Source organism: Phytophthora ramorum, assembly GCF_020800215.1.
Source record: "Phytophthora ramorum isolate Pr-102 chromosome Unknown Phyram_PR-102_s0024, whole genome shotgun sequence".
Classification (NCBI taxonomy): Eukaryota; Oomycota; class Peronosporomycetes; order Peronosporales; family Peronosporaceae; genus Phytophthora; species Phytophthora ramorum.
This window is the reverse complement of record NW_027150670.1, coordinates 254,694-280,929: the sequence shown is the minus strand read 5'-3', so window position 1 is coordinate 280,929 and position 26,236 is coordinate 254,694. Positions and strand designations below refer to the sequence as shown.

Sequence of the window (26,236 nt, the reverse complement as noted above, 5' to 3'; positions counted from 1 at the left end):
TTGATAGCGGCAGACCCCACCAAGCATGACGACCCGCGCACTGCTGTTGCTGGTGGCGCTGCTCGTCGTCCTCGCCGACCCCCGACGCGTCGTAGCAGCCACCCGCCGAGCCTCCGACGACGACTTGCCGCAGTGGGATTTCTGGCCGCCGCTCATCGGGGGCGCGCGCTTCACGGGCAAGTTCCTGTCCTCGGCGCCCGGCGGCATCCACCTGCGCCGCCAAAGCTTCGAGCCCATCGACCTCTTCGAGCTGCAGGAAGACGCGCCCAGTACCAACGCACTGTTGTATGGAAGTGTGCTGCTCCACCCGATCTTCCCGTCGGATCTAAGCGCAGACTCCGCCGTCCAAGGGGCGTTCCAGGCCGCCGTGAAGACCATCAAGACGCAGGCCAGCGTCCACGTGTCGCCGGGGATTCAACTGGTGCAGGCGACCGTGTTCCCGCTCAAGGTGACGGGGGACAACGGTGAGTCGGAGATGTCCATCCTGCAGGACAATGCGGGTGTCAACAACCAGATGTACCGCTTCACGAGCCAGGTGACGTTCGGATTCAACTTCTACCTGACGCTTGAAGACGCCAAGTTCAATTTGAGGCACCGTGTGGTGGTGGCGCTGGACCGGGAGGCGGAACACAATCTGTTGCAGCACACATTTGCGCCGCTGGATCCTTTGCCTGAAGCAGACGTGGATGGAGCTGAGTGCGGCCTTGGTATTGAAGACGAGTGCGGCCTTGGTATTGAAGACGAGTGCGTGGCACCTCCAGCTGGCCCGCGCATCTTGTCGTACAATGTCTGGAACACCAACCCGTCCTCGGATGTATATGGTGCTAGTCGTCGGTGGGATCAATACATCAAACGGCTGGACCACCTCGTGAAATTCGTGAAAGAAGCGCGGGCCGGTATCGTCGGCTTCCAAGAGGTGCGATTCGACGGCGTCTTCGGAGAGCCCGGCAACCACGCGCAGGTGAAGCATCTCGCCGATCGCCTACCAGGGTATCAGTACGTGTACCAAGCGGCTATGAGCTACTTGAACTCGAGAACGCCCTACGAACGCATCGAAGAGGGTCCTGCTATTTTCTCGAAGTATCCGATCGTTTCAACCGACTACTTGCTGCTGAGCCGCGACCCGAACGACCCGAATGATTCCCACCAGCGACTGTGTCTCCATGCGGTGATAGATTATCCGCAGTGGGGAGAAATTGATGTGTATGTGACTCACTTGTCGCTGAGTGAGCGATCTAGAGAGCAGACGAAAGTCGAAATCTGGGAGTATGTGCGCCAAGGCAAGGGCAAAACGCAGGTGCTGCTCGGGGATCTGAATTCGGAGCCGCAGTCTCTCGGTATTCGTTTCCTCAGTGGCGAAGCCGAGCTGCTTGGTCAGACCACGGACATGAAGGACGCGTGGTTGGATGTGCATGAGGAAGCCGAGCCTCGGTCCAGCGACCTGGACGACCGTCAACATAAATTTACGTTCCCCAGCGACAACCCGTCAAAGCGGATCGACTTCGTGCTGTACCGTGGCGAAGGCCAAGTCAAAGAGTGTGAAATCATCGGTCAGGATCCCACGGATGACACCCAAGACTTCCCGGGTGATGTCGGAATGCTTCATCCCTCTAGCCCAGTGTATGCGTCTGATCACCGAGGTGTTGTCGTCGAGCTTGAGTGATCGCAGCTGCATTAGCCGAGACTCCTCCGAAGGATTGTTCATAGATCGTTTGCTGAACTTGCCTGCAACGATAACGATCGCTCCTGGGTTTTACAGATCTGCAAGCTACGACATCTAAATACCGTGGGTGCTGTAGCATCTTCGTGCTGCACCACCGTGGTTTTCAACATTAGCTTGTATAGATAGAAGAGCTCAGCTTTCGTGACTATAAAATGCTTAGCAAGAATGCTTACCTGTTATACATCAGCTAAGCTTCGTGCTGCTGCCTTACCACCCTTCTCGGGTCGCCTTCAATGAAGCCTGCTTAAACAGCGCGTTTTGCTCAGCTAGCAACTCGTCCCGCGAGGAACTTTTCGCAGCTGCCTTCCGCGACGCTATCCGTTGCTTCTTCTTCTGCAACGACAACATCGATAAAGTCAACAACTAACCAACATCTTAGATCAATGGAAAGTCAGCACACCTGCGTCTCAAGCTCCAGCGATCCCTGAACCTCCTTCATTTCTGCTGCGTAGCGTTGCATCCCGAGATTCTGTCATCACCCACAGCAACATTAGTAAACACGCTCCAACACGACAGAAACTCTGCCGTAATTACCTCTAGCGCTGCCACGACGTGCTCCTGCGAGATGCGGTAGTTTTCCTTCTTCGCCGCGCTCTCGGCCACTGTATTCGCCTCTTGTCCAACCAGCTGCAGGAACTCTGCAAACCGATCCAATGTTCTCAGGACAGAGCTCAACTCCTGCAAGATTCGAGCGCTCTACCTCCTGCACACTCGTTGACCCAGTCCACTGCCTCCTTGGAGATGGACACGTCGTCGCCCACCACCTCGCGCAGCAGTTTCTCGATCGCTCCTTTCGGCAGCGCTGCCATGCTTTTGCACTTCCTTGGACTGATCTCCTTAATTCCGATCAGGAGTGATGGTCCTGACGTTTCCGTTGAAGTTCCCACTTCAATAATGGGGCGGCAGGCGGTGATTCCGCATCGCGCGGACGGCGAAGATTGCGCGGACAGCGAGAAGGTCGGCGCGTACTGGAGCCGTGCGCTCGTGGTCCCGTCGCGATGCCGCCAGGTGAGTCGCCTCTGGCTGGAGAAGGCGCTCGTGCTCACCGACGGCGTGCAGCTCTTCGCGCTCATGTGGCAGTTGTCGCAGCCATGGCCGTGGCCTGCGCGCTGGCTGAGAGCCACTCGCTGGACCAATGCATTCACTCTCGACTTGTTCAGCTTCCGGGCCACGGGCGCCGCCATGGGCTCCACGTCGCAGTCCTTTTCTCTGTGGGGGGAGATGCCCCACTACTGGCTCTACGCCTTACTGTGGGCGCTGGTGCCGTGGAGTGCCGTGTTGGCGCTACAAGTAGCAAAAGTGTTGTGGGCCAGACGGGGAAGAAGCGACTTTCTGTTGCTTAGTGTCCAGTGGGAGAACGTGCTGCTGCAGATGCTGCAGTTCCTGTATGTGCCGGTGGGGCTGGCAGTGTTACGCCTGATGAACTGTGACGCTGATGGACAGGTGTCCGTGGACCCGACAGGGATGCGCTGCGGGGGACCAGGACATATCGTTGCAGTGATTGTAGTAACGTGTGGCTTGGGTGGTAGCTTCCTCGTTGGCTTGCCGTGGATGTTACGGCGCTGTATTCGTGAATCCATAGTGCACTCGAGTGTTGAGAAACACGAGCGGTTCGTAGAGGGGAAGGAGCTGGAATTTTTACTTGGCACATCGGACACGTATCTTGAGCTGTACATGCCGCAGTATGCGTCTTATCGTAGACACTCGGTGGGGATGCCCGTGCAAATGTGCATGCTGAAGCTGGCATTGATGTTTGTATTCTCGATTCTGCGGTCGCCACCACCTTCACTGGCAAACCAGGGGGTGCAGGGGTCTCTCTTCTTTTTCGCAGTGGTGAGTATGGCGGTGTACAGAACGTGGAAATACCCGTATCGTTGTATTTCTACGTCTTACCTGGCGATTCTAGTCGACTGGATGGTCGTCGCTAACGGTGTATTTGGTAAGAGTGTGTTCTTCTTCTCACGCATCATGGGATACTGACTTTAGCTTGCACTAAATTGTCAGTGTTGCTGTGCGCAAATGGCGTTCGCAGCGCGCTCACAGTCTCAACATCCGTGACTTCATCGTTGACTTTCTTGAATTCATGCTTTTTTGCTGTGATTGGTTTGATGGGATTGCGCGATGTAGTACTATTGAATTTCTACCCTCAGGTAGCAAAAACCAAGGGATTGTGCTGGCCAACAAATGAACAGGTGAAAGAAATTGTGGACTACGGGCCGAAAGTGGCGTTATGGGTGAAAGCGATTCAAGATGCACAAAATATTGTTCTTGGGTCTCTCCTCATTATACCATCCTTGCGGTCCTGTGAAGGCTTGAAAACTGTATTGGACCAAGTTGAGCACTGTCACGAAGAAGCCTCTGGCTCTGATCATCCGCTAATGGTATGATACAATGTATGAGTTTCGCCATTATTTTCATTTGTTGGGACTAATAATCTTGAATTTGCAGAGCCAGCTTTACGATCTCTCGTTATATGTCAACGAACTCTATGTGGAGGCGATAGCATCCAGTCCTTTTCATCGGAGTGGGTTTCCTGCGAAAGAGCTTGTTAATCTCAGTGGTGTGTTACAGCGGCGAAAAGATCGTCAGCTACTTCTATCAACTCGAAGCCAACGGGTGTTGAAAAAGCTGCATATTGCTCGGAGCTGGTCACGACGAGCGCAACCGTATGCCACTGCAAACGTTGGGTGGCGCCGAAAACGCAGTGCAATTGGTATTCAGCAGTTTTTGGACGCAGAATCGGATTTGCATCAGACTGTTGAAGTTACTGCGCCAATGGACTGGAAAGCTGTGAATTCTGTCTTTTGCTTGAAATACCAAGACGGTGAGAACAGACCCTCTGAATTGCTTATCTCGGTTTCAGCGTGGAGCAAGACGCTCGGGCTGATAAGGTGGAGCGCAATGCAAACTCCTTCTCTTGGTGGGAAGGCTGAAGATCAGTATTTCTCGCTGGCAAAAGCCAAGCAACATGGTATCCAAGGAGAAGTAGCATCGTGTGGAGATGCATACACTAGCATGGCAATTGTACAAGCGCTAGCAGTATCTGGTACAGCTTCAGAACCTCGGGCAACAACTAACGATACGTCGTGCCCTACTAGTTTACTTTCTGTCTGATCTGGGTCATGGACTAGGTCAACTGTTTCAAGCAAAAATGTGAATTGCAAGATCTTCATCGGCCTCAGTGCTATCTGCAGTCTGTACTCCAAAGTCACTCGCTTCGCGTTGGTGCCTAGTCGAAAACGAATACCCTTTAGTTTCTCACACGATGTATCGATGGTTAATGCTGGCGTCTCGGCAAAAGGCTGGTGGCCTCTTGCCAAAACCGCCATCGTAAGGCAAACCGTATTTTAACCCCCTTAAAATCCCTTCCTTGTATGTAATCTATCATCCGTAAAATACCATTCCACTTTTCAGCCAATCACGACGTGCGCCATTCATCATCGCCGCAGCCAACCAACCTCGGCAGCTCCATTAGCGAGTGTGCCATTCGTCCGTCTCCTCCTCGCCATGACGACGCCCAAGACCTCCGCGACCAAGAAGCGCAAGGCCATCGACACCCAATCAGATGCCGTCGCCGAGCTCAACACGACGCTGCAGGTGCATCGCTGCCGCTTCGTGGACTGGATGCCTGCCGCCATCCACGCGCTGAGCTTCAACGCCGCAGGCGACCGTTTGGCCGTGGCGCGCGCCAACGGAGATGTGGAGCTCTGGCAGGTGGATGCCAAGTGGCACCTCAAGTTCGTCATCTCCGGCTCGAGCAAGAGCACAGTGTCGGCTCTGTGCTGGGCCAGCAAGAGCGACCGCCTCTTCGCAGCCTCGCTGGACGGCACGCTCTGGGAGGTGGACCTGCAGCGGCTGTGCAAGAAGAACGTGACGGACTCGAACGGAGGACCCATCTGGAGCATGGTACTGGACCCGCAGAGCCAGCAGCTCGCCGTAGGCTGCGAGGACGGCCGCATCCGCCTTTTCAGCTTCGAGGACAAGCAGCTCTTCTTCCGCAAGGCCTTCCTCACAACCGGCGGGCGGGTGGTGTCACTGGCCTGGCACGCCAAGGCACAGAAGATTTTCTCGGGCAGTGAGGCCGGCATCATCCACTGCTGGAGCGCCGTCTCTGGACGCAACGAGTCGAGGATCACGCTCGAGAGTCTGGCCAAGCAGAAGGCCGTGGTCTGGTCGCTGACCGTCCTGGACGACCTGACACTGGTGAGCGGAGACTCGCAGGGACACTTGAGCTTCTGGAACGCGCCCACCGGCACGCTGCTGCAGAAGTTTACGCACTTGACGGCGGACATCCTGACCATCTGCGTCAGCCAGGACAACAACACGCTGTTCGCTTCCGGCGTGGACAACCAGGTGGCTGAGTACCGCCGCAGGGTCGCCGAGAGCGGCAACAGCACCTGGACGTACTCGTACAGCCACCGCGGCCACACGCACGATGTGCGCGCGCTCGCGCTGTCGTCAAAGGCCAAGTCGACCCTCGTTTCAGGCGGCATTGACACTCAGCTCGTGACCTACCATGGATCTAGCTTTAGCTCGTGCCGCCCGTTTAAGCATGCGTCTATGCCGTACCCGCAGACGATCGCGCTGGCGAACGAGAAGCGTGTGGTGTTGGTGCAGAAGCCGACATCGCTGGATCTGTGGCGCCTGGCCACAAAATCGGCTGCTACCGGTGTGATCACTCAGAAGCACAAGCTGCTGCTGGAACTGCACGTGGGTGATGCCCTGAACCTTTCTTGCTCAGCCTTGGCCCCTAGCGCCAAGTTCGTAGCGTGCTCGAACTCCAAGGAGCTCAAGCTTTTCGAATTGGACGTTGAACAGGATTTCCAGCCAAAGAAGATCTCTAGCCTGCCGCGTAGTGTAACGGGGCCGGCGCGCGTGTTGGCTTTCTCACCCGACTCGACTCGTCTGGTGATCGCGTCGTCATCGCACCAGATCCGCGTGCTTGACGTGACCAAGATGGAGGTTCTGAAAACGTTCCAGGTGGCTGTGCCGACCCAGACCGAACAGGACAGCGCGAGTGTGCAGTCTCCACTTGTATCGCTGACTATTTCTTCGGATGGACAATGGCTCGCTACAGGCGATGCGTCGAACAACATTGCCATCTACAACCTGGACTCGATGCAGTTCTACTGCCACCTGCCGCGTCCCAGCGAGATGCACACTAACTTGGGCTTCAACCCGTCTGGCAAGACGCTGGTGGTGACGCTCGTCTCGAACAGCTTCGTGTGCTACGACGTAGAGACCAAGGGACTCTCGGACTGGTACCGCAAGAACCACGAGCAATTCCCCAAGGAGCTCGTAGATGGCCGTCCTGTCAAGGGCATGACGTTCGACCCGGCCAACCCGGATTACCTGTACCTCTACTCCCAGACGAGCCTGTATCAGATCAACATGGACAAGCAGCTGGACGTACCCGCTAAGAACCCGCCCAAGAAGACCCGCCGTCGTGCGATGAGCGTGGGCACCGAGTCTGATGGCAAGAACGATGCTGCCGAGGGTGAGCTGGTGGAGCTGGAGGACGGCTTCTGCCGCGTGGTGAACCGCTACCGCCCGATTTCATTCGTGAACTTTGTCGAGGAGAACGAGATGATCATCGTAGAGACTCCGTGGCTGAAGGTGCTGAGCCGCTTGCCGGGTGCTCTCCACCGTCATAAGTATGGCAAGTAAATAGACCCCTTCCGTATGATTATGCTCAAGACTCGTGTTGTACGTGCTGCTTTCATTCTGCGTGTACGTTGGGCTTGTGGCCTAGCGTATTCTCTAGCTCGAATCCTCTGACCTCCCGATGACTTTTACCTTGTGACCCGATAGATCCTGCCACTGCTTGTCTCCACAGTCATACTGGCAGCAGTGCATCCGCCGCTTGCGATCGAAACCCACGATGGTGCAGGCGTACCAGCAATCGTATCTGCACAAACAACTCGGAGATCAGAGAGCGATACCAACTGAACACGGCCACCACATTAACGTACCGGAACTTGTACACGCTCAACTCCAGGCCGATGTCGCGCACCGAATTCACAACGGTGTTCAATGGACGATTGTCTTCTCCACTACTTGCATCTGTCGTCGATGAGGACTCCTGCTTGATTTTTGGGGATACTGCTCGCTTCTCCTTGCGGGGCACAACATTGTTGTATGGAGACGCCGCGCGGAATTTCTTCAAAGCCTTCAAGTCCTTGTGTCCTTGGCGTAGAATGGGGACTGACACCTGCGGTGGTGTTAAAGAGGAGTGGGTGTCGGCTTGGTTGTTGGCATCAGTGGAAGAAGTTCCTCGGGGAGTGTCTTGATGCCCATTATTGCTGGAGGAGAATGCTTCTTTCGGCCGACTCTCGCGCGCAGCGTTAGCTCTGCCTTCGCCAATGCTCGGTTTGCCAGTTATCCTCATCTGAGGGGGAGTCGAGGGCTTTTGAGCAGCTTTTGCGAGGAATGGGCTTGCCTTTCCGTGTGCTGAGGTTGAGACTCGACGAAGTCTTGGATCCGACGCTGCAGAGCGAGGAGTTGCCCTGGTGTGGGACCCACTCGCTTGGACCTTTTCACTCTGAGTGTTTGGACGCTGCTGTACAACCTTATTCTGCGGTAGACCTCTATCAGGCGGCGTCTGCTTCACCATATTCATTTCAAGCTCGATGCAACGATCCAACTCGACATCACTGTGCTCATCGATATCATTCCCACAGATTGGGCAAGGGTCTGCTTCGCTTCTAGTTTGCCTGCCATTCTTGTCGTCCCTTAAGTCCCGATCTTGGTTATCACTAGCAGAAAGAAGCTCCAATTGCCGCTCCAGTTCACGCCTTTCGGTTTGGATTTCTTGCAAAACCAGCTCTTGCGCTTTAGAAGCTCGTTCGAACCGCTGGTCCTCAGCATTGCCATCAGTAAAAGCTGTGAATACCTCGGGCTTTGTCTTCGCCTCTGGTCTCAAACCTTTCAAATCAAGGCGCAGTTGGTTCAATTGCAGTGACGTTGAAGTCAAATGATTTCGATCACCAGTTTCTCGGGCTTTGCTTCGTCGAGCTGGTGGACTTGGATGTGGCAACTGAACTTCGATGGCATTTTGTGCCGGGCCATGGGTCGTTGCCTTTTCCTCAGTGACCATCCCCGAGGAAGCTTTGCGGAGACTCGCGACGGAATGACGAAGTTTCTGGTTCTCGCTGACAAGAGCTGCCTTCTCTTTAGTTAGTCGCGCCACTTGCTCTTCGAGCGCGGATACTTGTTGGTGAGAGCCGCTTTGCTTCAGCAGCAACTTGAGTCGCGAGATCTCGCGTTGGGCCTGTGCCAGCAAAATGGCATCGTCCACTAATTCGTTTACTTTCACTCGAACTGTCACGCACTTGGCACGATCCGCAAATTGAAGAGTGGAGATCGTCTCATCGACAGCAGACTCGGATGGAGAGATTGTTGCAATCACGACAGTGCGGGTGTTACCTCCCAGGCTATCCTGAAGCAAACGCGTCAATTTTGAGTCACGGTAGGGAACATGAGTCCGTCTAGGATTGACGAGTGCGGAGATGACATTGCCGAGAGCCGAGAGACTCTGGTTGATACTCGTCAACTCTTTGCTGCGATCGCTCCCCATGGCAACGTCGGTATCCCATTTTTCCGATCCAGCCAGATCAACGAGGTTAAGCTTTGCGCGGCGAATGATTGTAGTTGCGCTCTCCAATCCTCGAGACTCGACTTCAATCGAGAACTGCAAAAGTGCGTGACTGCGACTACTTTTCTCGTTGTAAGCCGTGGCACGGATTGTACGATTTCGGTTGCCTGTTTTCAGCAGCTGCAGCGTTTCCTGGAGACTCGTGACTCGGAATTCGGACAACCCACTCACGTAGATCTGCTTCCCATTCCCCTTGATCATCTCCCGCACCGCAAGAGGGTCCTTCATGCGCTGTTTGTTATCTTGTAGTAAGTCGTAGACGTCATTGTTGTAGATCTGCATGTAGGAACAGTGGACGACGCCAGCCGAACCGTGGCGACTAATTGATTGAAGCTCTTCGAACAAGCTCTCAATTGCGCGAGGAATCACCCCCCAGTGTGGAGAGCACTCGGGAGCCTCAGGAGATAAGCTCGTCATCTCGAGATGGCGCTCCAGATCGTGCCCCCTGCATACCAAATGAGAGCGAGGTCAGACCAAAACTACAGGGCAAAGGGATTGCAGTACTCACAGCATCGTATGAGTTTTTCCTGTCCCTGTTTGACCGTAGGCAAATATTGTGCAGTTGAATCCTTGGGCCACTTGCTGAACTCCGTCGCGCAAATAGTTGAAAACGTCGGCTTGGTCGGCTTTCTCGCCGAACACCCGGTCATACGCGTACCGGAGCTCGCGATCGACTTCATGCTCCGATTTCTTTTTGCACACAAACACTTGTCCACCTTCATCATCGACAGTTAAGGTCTGACAACAAGCACAGACAGCCAAAGCAGCGTCAGTTGATCCACGATATCGCACAAAGCAGCTCGGTTCATTCAGTACATGGTGGACTGAATTTTGCTGGCGTTCGCGGTCATTCGGAGGCCGAACTCGCACCAAGACTCGGACACGTTCCGCAGCTTCGATCGATTCGGCCATTGCGGCTCAAACGATCTGCTCACTTTTCACTCGAGGTGGCGACGACATCCCTGAAAATACTCCTCAGTGCGCACGTCTGACTATCTATAGGAGGTTGAACGCGTCCACAACTGGATGACATTTCCGAAACAGGGTTGCCAGCACTTGGACGACATGGAGCAAGTGCAGCAATTCCACGAGTATCTACTGCGCCAGCGAACTCGAGTTCGCAACCACAGACAGACTTTACACGCGATGAAGACGTGCTGGAAGCTCGTGCCTCGTGCCGACCCGAAAGTCATGTCTCGGGAGGAGTACGAGGAAATGTACTCGACGCTGTTGTATGAGATGACAATTTGCTGGGATGAGGAGACGAACGATGTCGTGTTGGCCAAGATGTGGCATCGCGACGCATCTGCTTTCCCAACCCTCGACTTGAACCGCTTCAGCTGCTCCATCTTCTACTTTGCCGAAATGGTGAGTTGTAGTTGTTGTTTATGGCTGGGGAGTACGATGGTCTCACACTTGTTGTGCCTTGGCTCGCAGTGGGTGCAGGAGATCACGCAAGACGCCTACGATCGGATATTCAGCATCATTCATTCGATCCTAGCAGGCCACGAGTTCTCACCAATGCCGTCGTCCACGGATTCGCCTGATCCAACGTTTAAGCCAACGCTCGAGAGCTTCGACGACGCCTTTGACCGTGAAAGAGAAATGGAGAAAATGAACCTGAACATCGGCAAATCGATCGCCTTCGGCGCCAAAAAGTACTTTCAGCTCTACGGCTCGCCCACTGCTACGATTCAAGCATCGAGTATCAATCTGTTTCAGCTGCGAGAGCGCCCAACGCGAACGTCCTCTCTACGCAGCGATCTCGACAGTCACCGATATTGCCACTATGAAGGAACAGGGAAGACAGAGAGGACAGGCTGCTCAAACCCAAAGCTCCTTCGCCCGACAACGTCTCGACAGTCTCGTCTCAGTGTGTGCAGCCCCCACGACAGGTCCCCAACGGCGCAACCTCGGTCACCACCTCCCAGTGCATCCCGATCAGCGAACACGTTCTTGCTAGCGGGTACAATAGCTCTCAAGCCCTCAACAGCCCTGTAACACTTCATATAGCTTCAATTGTCTTGTTTATGGACGTAATCCCATGCACAAGGTGTCCTCCTGTGTTTGCGCAATTAGCAAGTGTCCTTTTGTGTTTGCGCAATGTGTCCTCCTGCGTTTGCGCAAACGACACTTCAACTTGACGAAGAGTGGACTGTTGGAGCTGTTGCAAGTCGCCACCACCTCAACGCCATTATCCAATTGGCCTTCTGCTTGCAACGCGCCTCATCAGTCGCCCATGACGGAGCAACACCCCTACGTCGCTGGGCCGCCGACGCCCAAGTCGCAGCGATCTGCTGAAGATGCGAGCAGGCCCTTCCGAGAGCAAGAGCACCCGATCCGCAGTGCCTCGCTGCTCTCAATGGTGAGCATGAGTTGGCTGCAGCCGCTGATCTCTCTCGGTGCCAAGCGCGCGCTGGAGCGGGAGGACGTTTGGGCCATGTGCCCCGAAGACACGTGCGAAGTGCTCCGAGAGACATTCGAGGAGGAGCTTCGTGCAGTCAACAATGACGTGGAGGCTCCACCGCTGGGGATTCCACGAGTGGCCGTGGCGCTCGTGAAGACCTTTCGCAGTCAGATCGTCGTCGTGTTCGCGAGTGACTTGCTGTTCATCGCTGGATCGGCGCTCATGTCGTTCCTGGTTGGGGCCATCCTGGACTACCTGAACGACCGTGGTAACGTCTTCGGCATCAATAATGGCTACGTGTTGGTGGTGATGTTATCCGCCGTGGCTTTCGTGTCCATGATGAGCTTCAACTTTGCCTGGTTCATCTCGTCTCGAGTCGGCGTCAATATGCGTTCGCTGTTGCTCGACGCAGTGTACCGCAAATCGCTGCGTCTTTCGAGTGAGGCACGTCAACAGTATTCCTCGGGCGAGATCATGACCCTCGTGAGTGTCGACATCGACCGCGTCTTCAACGGCATGATGAACGGGCCGTGGGTGGTCCTTGCGCCGGTCGGTTTTGCAGTCACGATTGTACTGATCGGAGTGCTCTTCGACCCCATCGCTGCTCTTGCCGGGTTGGTGCTGTTGATTGTGATTCTAACCACCTCCTTCACCTTGGCCAAGCGAATTGGCACGGCTCGTCGCGAGCTCCTTCCTGTGACCGAAGAGCGGCTTCGAGTGACATCCGAGGCGCTTCAAGGCATCCGAGTAACGAAGTTTTACGCCTGGAACGAGTCCATTGCGGCGCGTGTGGAACGAATTCGCCGAGAGGAGGTGAATCGCTATCGACGATTCCACTTCTTGCAAATTCTCAACTCGGCACTGCTTTTCCTCACGCCCACCTTCCTGGCTGGAGTTACAGTGGGCGTCTACGTTGCGTATCGAGGCTCTTTCTCGGTGATTCAGGCATTCACGCTCATTGCAGTTATCAATGTGAGTCGCCAGGGTGTCAACGCGTTCCCGTTGGGCATTGCTGATCTGTCCCAGTCCGCCGTAGCATGCCACCGGATCGACGAGTTCTTGGACAGCAAAGAGCTCGAGACGAGTGCATTTACCGCCGTGGATTACTCTTCCAAAGGCGAGACGGGCGCAGAGTCACTCGCAAAAGGCAGCATCCTGGTCGAGAACGCTCAGTTTTGCTGGCCTTTGTCGACAGGCAGCACATCTTCTGTCGATCGGAAGGATACGTTCGCTTGTGACGTGGCGACGATGAAGAGCTTCAGTCTGGAGGGCATCAACCTTCAGATTGATGCTGGAGCGCTCGTTATGGTCGTCGGCACAGTCGGATCGGGTAAATCGAGTCTGCTTCAGGCATTACTCGGCGAGATGCGCGTGGCTGCTGGTCATGTTGAAATTCACGGAGAAATATCGTACGTGAGCCAGGAGGCGTGGATCCGGAACGCGACTTTGCGTGACAACATTATCTTTGAGAGCAAATTTGACAGTGAGCGCTATGAGAAGGTGCTCGCCGCTTCTCAACTGGCGGTGGATTTGGCTGCGCTACCTAGTGGCGATCGCACGGAGATTGGAGAGCGTGGCATCAACTTGAGCGGGGGGCAAAAAGCTCGTGTGAGCGTCGCTCGAGCGCTTTATCGTCAGTCTTCGGACATTCTGTTGCTAGATGATCCGTTGAGTGCAGTGGATCCGCATGTAGCTCACGCCATTTTCGAGCACTGCATCCTGGGACTTGCCAAACACAAAACGCGGGTGCTTGTTGTGAACAGCCACTACGACCTACTCGAACATGCCGACAAAATTGTGGTTGTACAGAACGGACGTGTTGCTGGTGAAGGTAGCTACGAAAATGTAGTCGCCCGATTTCCTGAGTTGCTATCTCACGGAAAGTCTACGGTGAACGTCTCTGCGGTCGGTCAGAGCAAGCAACAAACAACAAGAGCAACTGAAGAACAAAACCACACCGAGATTGCCTCGAGTGATGGCGAAGGCGCACACTCTAAAGACCAATTGGTGGAGAAAGAAGACCGCGTGAAAGGCAAAGTGACGGGCTACATTTACAAGACGTACCTTGACGAGACAGGTATCAGCGCCTTTGTGGTCGCGCTCATCGTCGTCTCAGGGTATTCAGTTAGCCAGGGGCTGCTTGTTCTCGTGAACTGGTGGCAAGCGTACTGGGCTGATAGCATCCCACAACAAGGCCTCGACTCTTCGTATTCGGCCACGTGGTTTGGACTTTGGTACTTCGGCTTCATCGCCTTCGGAGCGATTGCTACTGTCTGCCGCAGTGTTATCGTGATGCTGCTGCTGCTGCGCAGCTCGAAAAATCTTCACGACGAGCTGTTTCGACGGGTGCTTGCGGCCCCAGTCAACACGTACTTTGACGTGACGCCCGTGGGGCGAATTCTCAATCGTTTCTCGAACGACTTGGACCAAATGGACTCTTTGCTTCCTCAGCAATGGCAGAACTTCGTGCAGAATGTCTCGCTGAGTGTGGGTGGCTTCATCGTGTGCGCGTTGGCGTCCTACTGGATTGGGCTGTCGTATGTCCCCGTGGTTGTGGCACTGGTCGTGACGGGCTTCTACTTCAAAAAGACTTCTCGGGAAGTCAAGCGGCTTGAAGGGATTTCACGATCGCCCGTGTACAATCTGCTCGGCGAGACGCTAAACGGTGTACAGACAATCCGAGCTTTCAAGATGGAGACGACTTTCGAGGGGCTAAACGCTTCCGCGGTAGATGAGAACGCGTCGTTTTTCTTCATTTATTGGGCGGCTGGGCGTTGGCTGGCGGTGCGTCTCGACACTCTCTCCGTCGTGGTCATCTTTGTGGTGTCGCTCTATTTAGTGGCGACAAAAGGCCAGCTAGGCACCTTGCTTTCCGGGATCTCGCTCGTCTACGCGCTCATGTTGACTTCGATGGTTCAGTCATCGGTGCGTGATGTTGACCGCACCGACAACGCGATGACCAGCGTCGAGCGCATCTTACATTTCCGTGAAATTCCGCAAGAACAAGACGCCATCGACAGTCTCGCCATTGACAGTTCCCTGTGGCCGTCGCAGGGTACCATAACGTTTGACAATTTGCAGCTGAAGTACCGACCGGAACTTCCCCTGGTACTTCGCGGTGTCAACATGGAGATCGCTGGCGGTGAAAAAGTCGGTATTTGCGGACGCACCGGTGCCGGCAAGAGCTCCCTGATGATCGCACTCTTCCGTATCTGCGAATTTGACGCCGGAGCCATTCGGATTGACGGTGTCGATGTCCGACAAGTCAAACTGCGCGACTTGCGGCGTAGTCTGGCGATTATCCCTCAAGATCCTGTTCTCTTCAGTGGGCCACTGCGTGATAACCTCGACCCGTTTGGCGAATATTCGGATGCCGAGGTCTGGGCCGTCTTGAGGCAAGTGCATCTCGCAGACACCGTGACGTCCTGGGGCGCAGGGTTGCAGTTTACTCTCTCCGAGAAGGGCGACAACCTATCCGTCGGACAGCGACAGTTACTCTGCATCGGTCGTGCGTTGCTCAAGAACAGCAAGATCGTTGTGCTGGACGAGGCCACGGCGAATGTCGACTCGGCCACGGACAACCTCATCCAGGGCACCATCCGGGAGACATTCGCGGACAAGACGGTGCTCATCATCGCGCATCGGATCAACACCATCATGCACTGCAACAAGATCGCGGTCATGGACGCCGGTCAGGTCGCGGAGTTCGGGCCGCCCTCCGAGTTGCTGGGTCAACCCACGTCCATCTTTGCGTCGCTGGCCAAGCGCTCTGTCCTGACCTAGTAATTGAAGGAAGTATTATACATGCGCGTGAATCCTAACCGAGATCTGTATTTCCATAAAACTCTTTACATCCAAGATTCGCCATCTATCAATACAGCTCATGCTCAAAGCACTCAAATGGCACTTCAACATGGAGGTTTGTTTATATGCCCCCCTCACTGAGCAACCGCAGGGTGCGATACGCAGGTCCTCTTGTCGAGACGATGGAGATATATTTGCTCTTAGGACCCCATCGCATGCGCTTTCAGTCACCATTTGTGAGGCTTCACGCCCAGGGCAACAGGATGGACTCAAGCCAAAATAACTAACTCGATGGAGGCTGCCTCATGCGATGGAGTTTCCCCAAATTGGTTTCCTGCATGGCTGGCTAATTTCGCCCGTGTTTCGCTCGGTCCTGACCCGTAACCACCGGCCGAGCTCGGGACGTGTGAGCATTTCCGAAAAGGTGCCCGGCCCCTGGGAGAAACGAAAGCGAGGGCGAGTTCACTTCGCGAGTACGAAGACTCATCAACACCCGACAGCGCCACGACAGGTACCAAGTCTCCCACGCACCGAAACACAACCAAGCGCCTTTCGACATCAGGCCACACCCTACCTACTAGCAGGTTGTCGGGTGGGGTGCCATGATTCACTCCGAGCAGCCCAATGGGGGCGGCCAGTTCAAGCTCGCCACGAGCGACTTGATCGGCCTCATTGAGACGCAGCACGAGCACCAAGCCGAGCAATTGGCCAAGTTAGGAGGAATCATAGGAGTCGCCGCAGCATTAGGCGTCCAACTCGCCCAAGGACTCAACAACAACGACAGTGCAGACCTCAAGCGCCGTGAAGACACGTTCGGGTCCAACTTCATCCCGCCGCCCAAGGCCAAGTCTCTACTCGAGCTCATGTGGGAAGCGTTCCAGGACGTGACGATTATCGTGTTAACGATTTCGGGTATCCTCTCCATCATCCTTGCGATCACAGTAGGGGACCACCCCGACACGGGCTGGATCGAAGGTGCCTGTATTATTTTCGCGGTGCTTGTGGTGACGATGGTGACGGCCGTCAACGACTACCAGAAGGAAGCGCAGTTCCGAGCGCTGAACGCCGTCAAAGAAGACGAGAAGATCAAGGTCATCCGTAATGGCGTCCCTGCCGAAGTGGGCAAGTTCGGACTCATGGTGGGCGACATCGTCCGCGTAGACTTAGGCGACATCATCCCAGCAGACGGCATCGTATTTGACCAGAAGGAGCTCAAGCTGGACGAGTCGGCCATGACCGGCGAGTCCGACTTGATGGTGAAGAACACCGACAACCCGTTCCTCCTCTCAGGAACAAAGGTCATGGAGGGACTCGGCAGGATGCTGGTCGTGTGCGTGGGGGAGAGCTCGCAAGCCGGAATCATCAAGAAACTCATCCTGGGCAAGGACAAGGACAAGGAGAAGAAAGAGGCCGAGAAAAAGGCAACCACATCCTCTGCTGCGACGACACCCGCACCTGCTGACGCCAACGGCACTGTCGAGCAAAAGGAAGAGTACGGCGAACAGGAACAATCTCCCCTGGAGGCCAAGCTCAACCGATTGACGATCCTTATCGGTAAGCTTGGCACTACCGTTGCGCTGCTCGTGTTCATTATCATGAGCATCCGCTTCTCGGTGGAGAACTTCACTGGAGACGACCGAAAAGAATGGAAGGCCAAGTACGTCAGCAGCTACCTGCAGTTCTTCATTGTGGCGATCACCGTGCTCGTGGTGGCCATCCCCGAAGGCCTGCCGCTTGCAGTGACGATTTCGCTCGCCTACTCGGTCAAGAAGATGCTGATGGACAACAATCTCGTGCGCCACTTGGATGCGTGCGAAACCATGGGCAGCGCCACCACCATTTGCTCCGACAAGACGGGTACGTTGACGACCAACCGCATGACTGTCATGCAGATCTGGATCGGAGGACAGGAGTTCTCTTCGGCCTCACAAGCTACAGACGAGATGTCCGAGTCAACACGAGACGTCTTCTGTAACGGTGTGTGCGTCAACTCGACCGCTGAAATTCTACCGTCGAAAGTCCCCGGCGGACAGCCAGAGCACACCGGCAACAAGACCGAGTGTGCGCTGTTGCAGTTCGTCCGCGACTGTGGAGTGGACTACCCCGGGGTGCGAGCAAACACTGAAGTCGGTCACATGCTCACTTTCAGCAGCAAGAAGAAGCGCATGTCTGTGGTAGTCAAGCGTTCCGCGAGCACATGCCGGATCTACACCAAGGGGGCCACGGAAGTGGTGCTGGGACTCTGCAGCAAGATGAAGCGCCTTGACGGCTCTGTGGCCTCGCTGGACGGAAACCAAAAGGAGATTATTGGCACCTCGATCATTGAAAAGTTCGCGTCCCAAGGATATCGCACGCTGTGCCTTTCCTACCGCGACGTTGAGACTTCAGCGGACGAGATCAGTCAATGGTCCGACGATGACGTTGAAAAGGATTTGACCTGCATTGGCATCGTCGGCATCGAAGACCCCGTGCGTAAGGAGGTACCGGACGCGATCAAGCTGTGCCACCGAGCTGGCATCGTCGTGCGCATGGTGACTGGCGACAATATCACCACTGCTCGTTCCATTGCAGGCAAGTGCGGCATCATCGCTCCAGGCGATGGGTCGTTGGTGATTGAAGGCCAGGAGTTCCGCCGACGCGTGCTGGACGGCAACGGTAACATCATTCAGTCCGAGTTCGACAAGATTTGGCCTCTGCTGCGCGTCATGGCTCGATCCTCTCCCAAGGACAAGTACACGCTCGTGACGGGTCTCATGCAGTCCAATCTGATGCCGTACGGTCCGCAGATCATCGCCGTTACAGGGGACGGTACGAACGACGCTCCTGCTCTTAAGAAAGCCAACGTGGGCTTTGCCATGGGCATTAGCGGAACGGCTGTGGCCAAAGACGCCTCGGATATTATCCTGATGGACGACAACTTCACTTCCATCGTGAGCGCCATCAAGTGGGGCCGCAATGTGTACGACTCCATCGCCAAGTTCCTCATGTTCCAGCTCACGGTGAACGTCGTGGCCATCAGTCTGGCCTTCTTGGGGGCCGTGATCCTCGAGCAGTCTCCGCTCACAGCCGTGCAGCTTCTCTGGGTGAACCTCATCATGGATTCCTTCGCCTCGTTGGCACTCGCCACGGAGCCGCCGACACCTGCGCTCCTCGAGCGTCGCCCGTACCCGAAAACGAAGCCGCTGCTGTCCAAGATCATGATCAAGCACATCTTGGGCCAGGCATCGTATCAGCTCGTGATACTACTCGTGCTCACGTTTGTGGGTGAAAAAATGCTAAACATCGAGTCCGGTCGGTTCCAAGACCTCGCTGAAGACAAGAAGTACGAGCCAACTCAGCACATGACCGTCGTCTTCAACACGTTCGTGTGGATGCAGCTCTTCAACGAGCTCAACTGCCGCAAGATCCACGACGAAGTCAACATCTTGGAGGGCCTGATCAACAACCGCGTGTACATCTACATGTCCCTCCTCCAGATTATCATGCAGTTAATCATCGTACAGACCACGGGGTCGTTTTTCAACTGCGCGCCGCTGACGGCTGGCCAGTGGGGCGTCTCCATCGGTCTCGGTGCCGTCTCCATGCCGCTGCGTGTGCTGCTGCGGTGCCTGTCGGCCAAGTGGTTGCCAGCCTTCTGCCAAGACGCCGACGCCGTGGATGTACTGGGCTTCCCGCCGACCGCCAAGGCCATCCGCAAAGGTAGTTCCCAGAAGGCGGTCATGGGGCAGTAGAGTCAGGCAGGACAGTGAGGTTATTGATACGAGTGCGAGAATCCGAGGTCAGCTTTATATCTCTAACCTGGTGTTGGTTACCATCAAAGTCGAGGTGACTTCGGAAACAATCTCTCGCTATAGTCACAGGACACCGTTTGACGTTGCTCGCTGCCGATGGTCGCGTTAAATTTTGGGTAATTGCTGGACGTCGCTATTCTAGCTGCTCCCGCGAGCGTCTGCTATTGGCACTGCGTTGCGGTCACCAGTGGTTGCCCCGTCGCCAAGCTCTCGTCTCAATTGCATGTTACTCACTGCAAACACGCGATTCACACTGTCGCCGGAATACTGACATATGGACACTAACCAGTCAATTCATGCTGTATCCATCAAGGAATGAAGTTAATACGAAAGCGTCCGAGTCATTAAACAGAGGGTGTAAATGCTATGCATCCATCCATTGGTGCATATTCCGGCCTGTTTCCCACCAATCACGAAACGGATACCTCCCCTAACGTTAAAACCGTCACGTCCATTCTCGGATTTGGACCGCAGGGAGCGCAACCGCTAGCCAGACTCGCAATGGTCCAATTCGCCAAGAAGCTGGCGGCGGCACAGCGGCCGGAGTGGAACGGGTTTGTGATTGACCCAATTGGAAATTCAGTGGCCAGCAGCGCACTCACTCTCGTTCATGTGTTGACTCACAGCCACTACTTAGAGTACAAGCAGCTCAAGAAGAAGCTGCGCAAGGCGGCGGAGGCCCAGCGCGCAGAGACGCGCGACGAACAGGAGAATTTCAAGCATGCGCTGGACTCGGAGGTAGAAACCATGAAATGCCGGCATTTTTATCGTGTACTTAACATTTTTCTTCTTATTGTTTTTTTTTTTTACTGTTGTAGGTGGAGCGCGTGGTGCTGTTCTTCCTGACGAAGCAGGGAGAGTTCGCCACGACGTTGCAGAGACTGCGCACGCAGCAGCTGGAGCTCGCGCAGGGGGACCTCGAGGCCATGCACTCGATCGCAGACATGTACCGACACGTGGGGGACGACCTGGTGAACCTGCTGCACTTTGTGGAGCTCAACGCCACGGGCATCCGTAAGATCCTCAAGAAGCACGACAAGACGCTCAAGGAACACAAGATCATGGGCTCGTACCTGTCCTCGCGCACGGACTCGCAGGCCTCGCACTTGCAGCAACTGTACCACGACGAAGGCATCTCGGCCATTATCGCGAGCATCCGCGCGGCGCTCACCAAGTTGCGCAAAATTGAAGTGCAGCTCGCGACAGACGCTACCAGCAAGGCACTGACGCGGACCATCTCCGAGGATGAACCGGTGCTCACCCGCATCGGACAAGCAAGACGCAGACTGCACAAGTCGACGCAGTATGTCAAGGCGGTGGCGGCGCGCTCGCTGATTTTCGACGCCGAATCGTCGGAAGATGAAGACGACGAGACGTACGATATGCTCAAGCGGCTGAGGCAGGCGTCCGAGCCCTCGCGCTTGCTGAATATGCTCAACACCTTCCTGTACATGACCAACTACTACATCGTGGCGCCTACAAGCGGCAAGTACGCAGCAGAGCTGGGTGCCGAGGCATCCATGAGTGGTGTCATCGTGGGTATGACGCCGGTGGCCTCGCTTGCAAGTGCGGTGCTTTATAGTTGGTGGGCCAACCGCTCGTACAAGAGCTCGCTGAGTTTTGCTACTATGTGTCTGATGCTGGGTAACTTGCTGTACGGCTTGGCACTGACGTACGATAGCGTTGCTATGGCTTTGGCCGGTCGAATGCTCAACGGTTTTGGTGGCGCTCGTGCGATCAATCGACGCTACATTGCTGACAATTATTCGCGGGAGGAGCGTACACAAGCCTCGGCGCTGTTTGTGACGGCTAGCGCCCTCGGCATGGCAGCAGGTCCTGCGCTTGCGGCCGGATTACACTTTCTACCCGACTACAAGTTTGCAGGCATTGACATCACAACCGAGACGTCACCCGGCTGGGTTATGTTTGTTCTTTGGACTATCTACCTCATTGCACTAGTGGTATGGTTCGAGGAGCCCGACCGCATGGAAAGGGAGCGCTTCTTAGAGCGTCGACGATCCATGCTCGAAAACGGAATGGGAAACTCAAGCATTGCAGTAGCTGCAGCACAAATGGGCGAAACCACGCCGCTGATTTCGCGTTCAACTTCAATGATGGGCAGCCCTCCGCCCCTGTCATCGCTCTGGCGCAATGTCCCGGTCGTGGCATCGCTTTTCATCTACATTGTTCTCAAGCTGGTGCTCGAGTGCCTCATCACGGCCAGTTCGACGATCGCAATGTACCACTTCAACTGGGGCTCCACCAACAACGGTATATATCTCGCTGCGTTGGGACTGTTGATGTTCCCGACCAACATGGTCGTGGGCTGGATGAGCTTCCGCTACGAAGACCGAGAGATGATTATTCTGTCCGAAATCGCCATGTTTGTCGGTGTGGGCATCATCGTGAATTATGGCCACTACTCGGTCGCGCAATTTGTCGCGGGAGGTGTGATCATCTTCATCTCCACGAACGTCCTGGAAGGAGTCAATATGTCGCTGCTGTCGAAGACGATCCCGAAGTCCTTCGCGAAGGGAACGTTCAACTCCGGATTGCTGGCCACGGAGGCTGGCACATTTGGACGAGCCATCGGCGATGTCGCGATCACGGTAGTGGGTCTGCCTGGTATCCAGTACGTGCTCAACTGGACGTTTGCTCCACTTATCGCAATCTCCCTCCTTACAATTCTCTACACGGGTCGCGTGTACCACAAGCTTGCCACCGACGACTAGGATCCTAGTTGTGGCAGAAGCAAGCAACGCACGTTGGCCACTGCGCCAGTTCTACGTCGTTGGCTTGCGCCGATTGACTTTCTGAATTCATGAATAAAGGTTTGAACAACAACTCCATGGACATGACCACAGGCATGTTTCTTCATTAAAACGTTCACGCTTTCTCAATGACAATCGCAGAGCCATCGCCGTCACCATTGCGGCACAGCAGATACAACCACCCTCCTGCTGAAATACGGAGATTCGAGGGTGTCCGATAGTTACAGCACCTTTTTACAACATTAAAAGCAAATATAGTAGAACATGGTGCAGATACACTTCGGCAACACATGCACACGCAGCTCCATACGCAATCACCTTTGCTGCATCGAGGTCCATTAGCGTCATGCTGGCACACGGAACAACGGAAAAGGCTTCGTTCGTCTCAAAGTAGTCAACAGCGCTGCATCTGCAAGTGCTTTGGAGACATTATAGCTGAGGCGGGTGATGTGGTAAACAATCGTCACCGTCATTGAAACCTCGCAGACCGTCTGAATCTTAGAGCCTAGTCCTAACGCCTCAGCTGTTGCGCGCCATCACTAATCGGGGACGCATTGCCGACAGTCACTGTTGGACCGAAGAAGGGATGCAACTTGTTCAGCGACCTCCCTCGCCACAACATCTTCATCCTCCGCTACTGTCAGCAGCTCTGCACCGCGTCTCACAAGCAGGAACCTGTACTTCCCGTTCTTCGTCGCTTCGCGAGCTCGGCGATAACTCTCAACGGCAAAAGCGTCCTGCGCCTCTCGCGCGATGTCGTTCTTTCCTCACGTCGTTTCCAGCGCGATTTAGTGCCTCGGAAAATAAATTCGGTAATTTACGGTACACATAATGACAATAGATTCAGAGCCCTTGAGAGCCGAGAGTTCCCTTGCAGGGCGTGCGACGCCAACGATGCAGACGTCGCGGTTCGCGCTGGACAAACACTGCATGTAGCCAAGTCGGAGAATAATGCCTATCGGTTATCCAAACCTGTGGCTAACGTCAAAAAGCTGAGCATGGTGGCAAACAAAACTATTGGAAAAAGTCTGGCCTTAGAAAACGCACTCAATACAAGGTAGCAAGAGCTTACTCCTGCCGCGCACAGCTCTATGGTGCTACGGTGGTTCGAGGAAGCATTTGTCCGGCTTGCCAGTTTTGTTGGTTTGTCGCTACGCTTGATGTTGTGACTGTGCGCTCGCACGTCGCAATGGACGAGTCTTGGTTGAAGCTGAAGGCCACGCAGGCGACATCTCCCCAGCACGAATCACAGCACGTGTGCCAGTTTTGGGAATTCCTGGCAGTCGTCACTGTGGAATAGATTCCGCTGGTATAGTGAACTTTGTTCTCGACTTGAATACTATTGATACCCTGGTTCGAGCATGGCGAGTTAGCCGGCACGGTAGTCGGTCCCTCGGTTGGTCCCTCGGTTGGCCCCTCAGTCGGTTCTTCAGTCGGTCCTTCTGTGGGCCCCTCCGTCGGTCCTTCTGTTGGTCCCTCAGTAGGTCCTTCTGTGGGCCCCTCAGTCGGTCCTTCAGTGGGCCCCTCGGTAGGCTCATCAGTAGGTCCGTCAGTGGGGCCCTCCGTTGGGCTTTCAGTCGGACCCTCGGTTGGCCCCTCAGTCGGTTCTTCAGTCGGTCCTTCTGTGGGCCCCTCCGTCGGTCCTTCTGTTGGTCCCTCAGTAGGTCCTTCTGTGGGCCCCTCAGTCGGTCCTTCAGTGGGCCCCTCGGTAGGCTCATCAGTAGGTCCGTCAGTGGGGCCCTCCGTTGGGCTTTCAGTCGGACCCTCGGTTGGCCCCTCAGTCGGTTCTTCAGTCGGTCCTTCTGTGGGCCCTTCCGTCGGTCCTTCTGTTGGTCCCTCAGTCGGTCCTTCTGTGGGCCCCTCGGTAGGCTCATCAGTAGGTCCGTCAGTGGGGCCCTCCGTTGGGCTTTCAGTCGGACCCTCGGTTGGCCCCTCAGTCGGTTCTTCAGTCGGTCCTTCTGTGGGCCCTTCCGTCGGTCCTTCTGTTGGTCCCTCAGTCGGTCCTTCTGTGGGCCCCTCGGTAGGCTCATCAGTAGGTCCGTCAGTGGGGCCCTCCGTTGGGCTTTCAGTCGGACCCTCGGTTGGCCCCTCAGTCGGTTCTTCAGTCGGTCCTTCTGTGGGCCCCTCCGTCGGTCCTTCTGTTGGTCCGTCAGTCGGTTCTTCAGTAGGTTCTTCAGTAGGTCCTTCAGTTGGTCCTTCTGTGGGCCCTTCAGTAGGTCCTTCTGTGGGCCCCTCAGTCGGTTCTTCAGTCGGTCCTTCTGTGGGCCCTTCCGTCGGTCCGTCAGTCGGTCCTTCTGTGGGCCCCTCAGTCGGTCCGTCAGTGGGCCCCTCAGTGGGGCCCTCAGTCGGTCCCTCAGTTGGTTCTTCAGTTGGTTCTTCAGTTGGGCTTTCGGTTGGCACCTCAGTGGGGCTCTGTGTGATAGGTGTTTCTGTGGATTCGTAAGGCGATGATGTGGCTGGGTTTGCAGTTGGTTCGTCACAAGGTTCTTCGGCGGACTCTTTAGTTGGCTTCTCAGTTGCTGGAGTATTTGTTGGTCCTTGGGTAGGATAGTTCATGGGCATCTCGGTAGAGGCCTCGGTCCCATCTTCTGTGTTCTCCTCTGAAGGCTCTTCAGTCGGATTCTGATAAGCGTATTGAGCTGACTCCTTCGTCGGTGAGTATGCGGAATCCTCAGTTGGTTCTCCAGTTGAATCGCATGGTTCATCGGTGTCGAATTCTTTTGAGCTAGTGCCCGATGTGTAGTCCGGGCGATTTGTCGTTTCAGGGGTGGTTGTCTCGCCATTCTGAGAAGGTTGTCCATAGGTGCCACCACTCGCCCCCATGTAATTCGTTTCTTGGTCGTCATAGCCTGTCGTCTCGGTGGTACCGTAGTCACCGGAGGTCTTGCCTCCCCCTGCAGCAGAGCTGGACTCGTCCTTGCCGCTCACAGTTGTGCCATAGCTATTCGGACTTGTGGGCACAGGTGCTCCATTGTCGTGGTTAGAGGTGTCGTAGCCACCAGTGGTCTTGCTACCAGTTGGAGTTGATGACCCACCAGTCTGTTGATCCTCGTGGTTACCAGTCTCCGTAGTACCGTAGCTGGTGGTCATCTCGCCGTCCTCAGTAGTAGAGGTGGACGTATCTGCTTGCTCGCCCTCAACGTTGGTCGTTTCGGTCGGGCCATAGCTAGCGGTAGTCTTGCTGCCCTCAGCAGCCTTTGTTGAACCGTAGTTGCTTGCGCTCTTGCCACTGGCAGTAGTTGACGTCGCTTCACTCGTACTACCGTAGTTACCAGTCGTCTTACCACTTCTATTGTTTCCATTAGCAGACGTGGACTCGTCCGTGCTGGACACGGTAGTGCTGTAGTCGGTACTAGACTCGCCACCTTCCGTAGCAGGCGTGGAATTGTCGGGGCCAGTCGTGGTGGTACCGGTGCTTCCTTTGCTGGTTGGCGTCATCTGTGGAGCTTCATCTGGAGAGACTCTGCAGCCGTTGTCCCAGTGAGAGGTGGTGGACTCCTCTTCTCCGCCACTGGTGTCATTCGCTGGCGATGAGGTTGTCTGCGCTTTGCCAGACGCATTATCGTCAGAAGGGAACGCGCACCCCCACGTGCCATCGGGCGTGAGAACGCAGTGGGCATCCACTGGAGCCACACACGCAACACCATTGTAAGACTGAAGGAAAGAATCGCAGCCTTCGGAAGCTACGTCACCTGCCACAGGGCAGGCAACTCCGATAGGTTCGGCTCCAGCTCCAGAGCAGGGAAATCCGCGGGATTCCGGCAGCGAATAGGTTGCGTCGTGCTGCACGGAGATCGGTACGTCAGCGGACGCGAGTCCCACCGCTAACAGGGCGGCAAGTGTCGAGGCGGCGGCAGGTTTCCTTGACGTCATCAGGTCGATCTGGTCGGAGGACAAGTAGTTGAGCCGGAGGAAATTGGGGAATGAGTTTTTGCTATCCGCAAGACAGGAGACGAACATCTTCCATCTTCCAATCCGTAGACCATGAAGCATTTCTTCTGTGGAAACGACTTTTGGTTTGGACGGGTTCGAGCCCGTAATAGAAAAGACTACTGTCGACTTTTGAGAGCATTTAAAGCGATGGTC

General features: G+C 55.2%; 10 protein-coding genes across 10 annotated transcripts; 7 read left to right on the top strand and 3 right to left on the bottom strand.

Moving 5' to 3' along the window:
• Window positions 1-25: 25 nt before the first annotated feature.
• KRP23_15028 (uncharacterized protein) lies at window positions 26-1,663 on the top strand (the record flags this gene model as incomplete). The annotated part of the gene is made up of 1 exon (XM_067885920.1): window positions 26-1,663. The coding sequence occupies one exon, from the start codon at window positions 26-28 to the stop codon at window positions 1,661-1,663; it is 1,638 nt and encodes a 545-aa protein (XP_067736923.1).
• Window positions 1,664-1,930: 267 nt separating this feature from the next.
• On the bottom strand, window positions 1,931-2,532 carry KRP23_15027 (Negative cofactor 2 complex subunit beta; the record flags this gene model as incomplete). Its single annotated transcript, XM_067885919.1, has 4 exons — window positions 1,931-2,056; window positions 2,124-2,192; window positions 2,258-2,361; window positions 2,424-2,532. The coding sequence occupies 4 exons, from the start codon at window positions 2,530-2,532 to the stop codon at window positions 1,931-1,933; spliced, it is 408 nt and encodes a 135-aa protein (XP_067736922.1).
• An 85-nt stretch (window positions 2,533-2,617) lies between these two features.
• Window positions 2,618-3,703, top strand: KRP23_15026 (uncharacterized protein; the record flags this gene model as incomplete). The annotated part of the gene is made up of 1 exon (XM_067885918.1): window positions 2,618-3,703. One exon carries the CDS (start codon window positions 2,618-2,620, stop codon window positions 3,701-3,703), a length of 1,086 nt encoding a protein of 361 aa, XP_067736921.1.
• A 1,527-nt stretch (window positions 3,704-5,230) lies between these two features.
• On the top strand, window positions 5,231-7,390 carry KRP23_15025 (U3 small nucleolar RNA-associated protein 4-like protein; the record flags this gene model as incomplete). Its single annotated transcript, XM_067885917.1, has 1 exon — window positions 5,231-7,390. The coding sequence occupies one exon, from the start codon at window positions 5,231-5,233 to the stop codon at window positions 7,388-7,390; it is 2,160 nt and encodes a 719-aa protein (XP_067736920.1).
• Window positions 7,391-7,483: 93 nt separating this feature from the next.
• On the bottom strand, window positions 7,484-10,289 carry KRP23_15024 (Kinesin-like protein KIP1; the record flags this gene model as incomplete). The annotated part of the gene is made up of 5 exons (XM_067885916.1): window positions 7,484-7,631; window positions 7,696-8,576; window positions 9,549-9,822; window positions 9,886-10,115; window positions 10,194-10,289. The coding sequence occupies 5 exons, from the start codon at window positions 10,287-10,289 to the stop codon at window positions 7,484-7,486; spliced, it is 1,629 nt and encodes a 542-aa protein (XP_067736919.1).
• Window positions 10,290-10,523: 234 nt separating this feature from the next.
• Window positions 10,524-11,378, top strand: KRP23_15023 (uncharacterized protein; the record flags this gene model as incomplete). Its single annotated transcript, XM_067885915.1, has 2 exons — window positions 10,524-10,745; window positions 10,815-11,378. 2 exons carry the CDS (start codon window positions 10,524-10,526, stop codon window positions 11,376-11,378), a joined length of 786 nt encoding a protein of 261 aa, XP_067736918.1.
• A 238-nt stretch (window positions 11,379-11,616) lies between these two features.
• On the top strand, window positions 11,617-13,022 carry KRP23_15022 (ABC transporter C family member 5; the record flags this gene model as incomplete). Its single annotated transcript, XM_067885913.1, has 2 exons — window positions 11,617-12,917; window positions 12,980-13,022. The coding sequence occupies 2 exons, from the start codon at window positions 11,617-11,619 to the stop codon at window positions 13,020-13,022; spliced, it is 1,344 nt and encodes a 447-aa protein (XP_067736917.1).
• A 3,168-nt stretch (window positions 13,023-16,190) lies between these two features.
• On the top strand, window positions 16,191-19,319 carry KRP23_15021 (Plasma membrane calcium-transporting ATPase 4; the record flags this gene model as incomplete). The annotated part of the gene is made up of 1 exon (XM_067885912.1): window positions 16,191-19,319. One exon carries the CDS (start codon window positions 16,191-16,193, stop codon window positions 19,317-19,319), a length of 3,129 nt encoding a protein of 1,042 aa, XP_067736916.1.
• Window positions 19,320-19,880: 561 nt separating this feature from the next.
• Window positions 19,881-22,111, top strand: KRP23_15020 (SPX domain-containing membrane protein; the record flags this gene model as incomplete). The annotated part of the gene is made up of 3 exons (XM_067885911.1): window positions 19,881-19,933; window positions 20,006-20,117; window positions 20,198-22,111. 3 exons carry the CDS (start codon window positions 19,881-19,883, stop codon window positions 22,109-22,111), a joined length of 2,079 nt encoding a protein of 692 aa, XP_067736915.1.
• Window positions 22,112-23,239: 1,128 nt separating this feature from the next.
• Window positions 23,240-26,023, bottom strand: KRP23_15019 (Mucin-1; the record flags this gene model as incomplete). The annotated part of the gene is made up of 1 exon (XM_067885910.1): window positions 23,240-26,023. One exon carries the CDS (start codon window positions 26,021-26,023, stop codon window positions 23,240-23,242), a length of 2,784 nt encoding a protein of 927 aa, XP_067736914.1.
• Window positions 26,024-26,236: the final 213 nt, after the last annotated feature.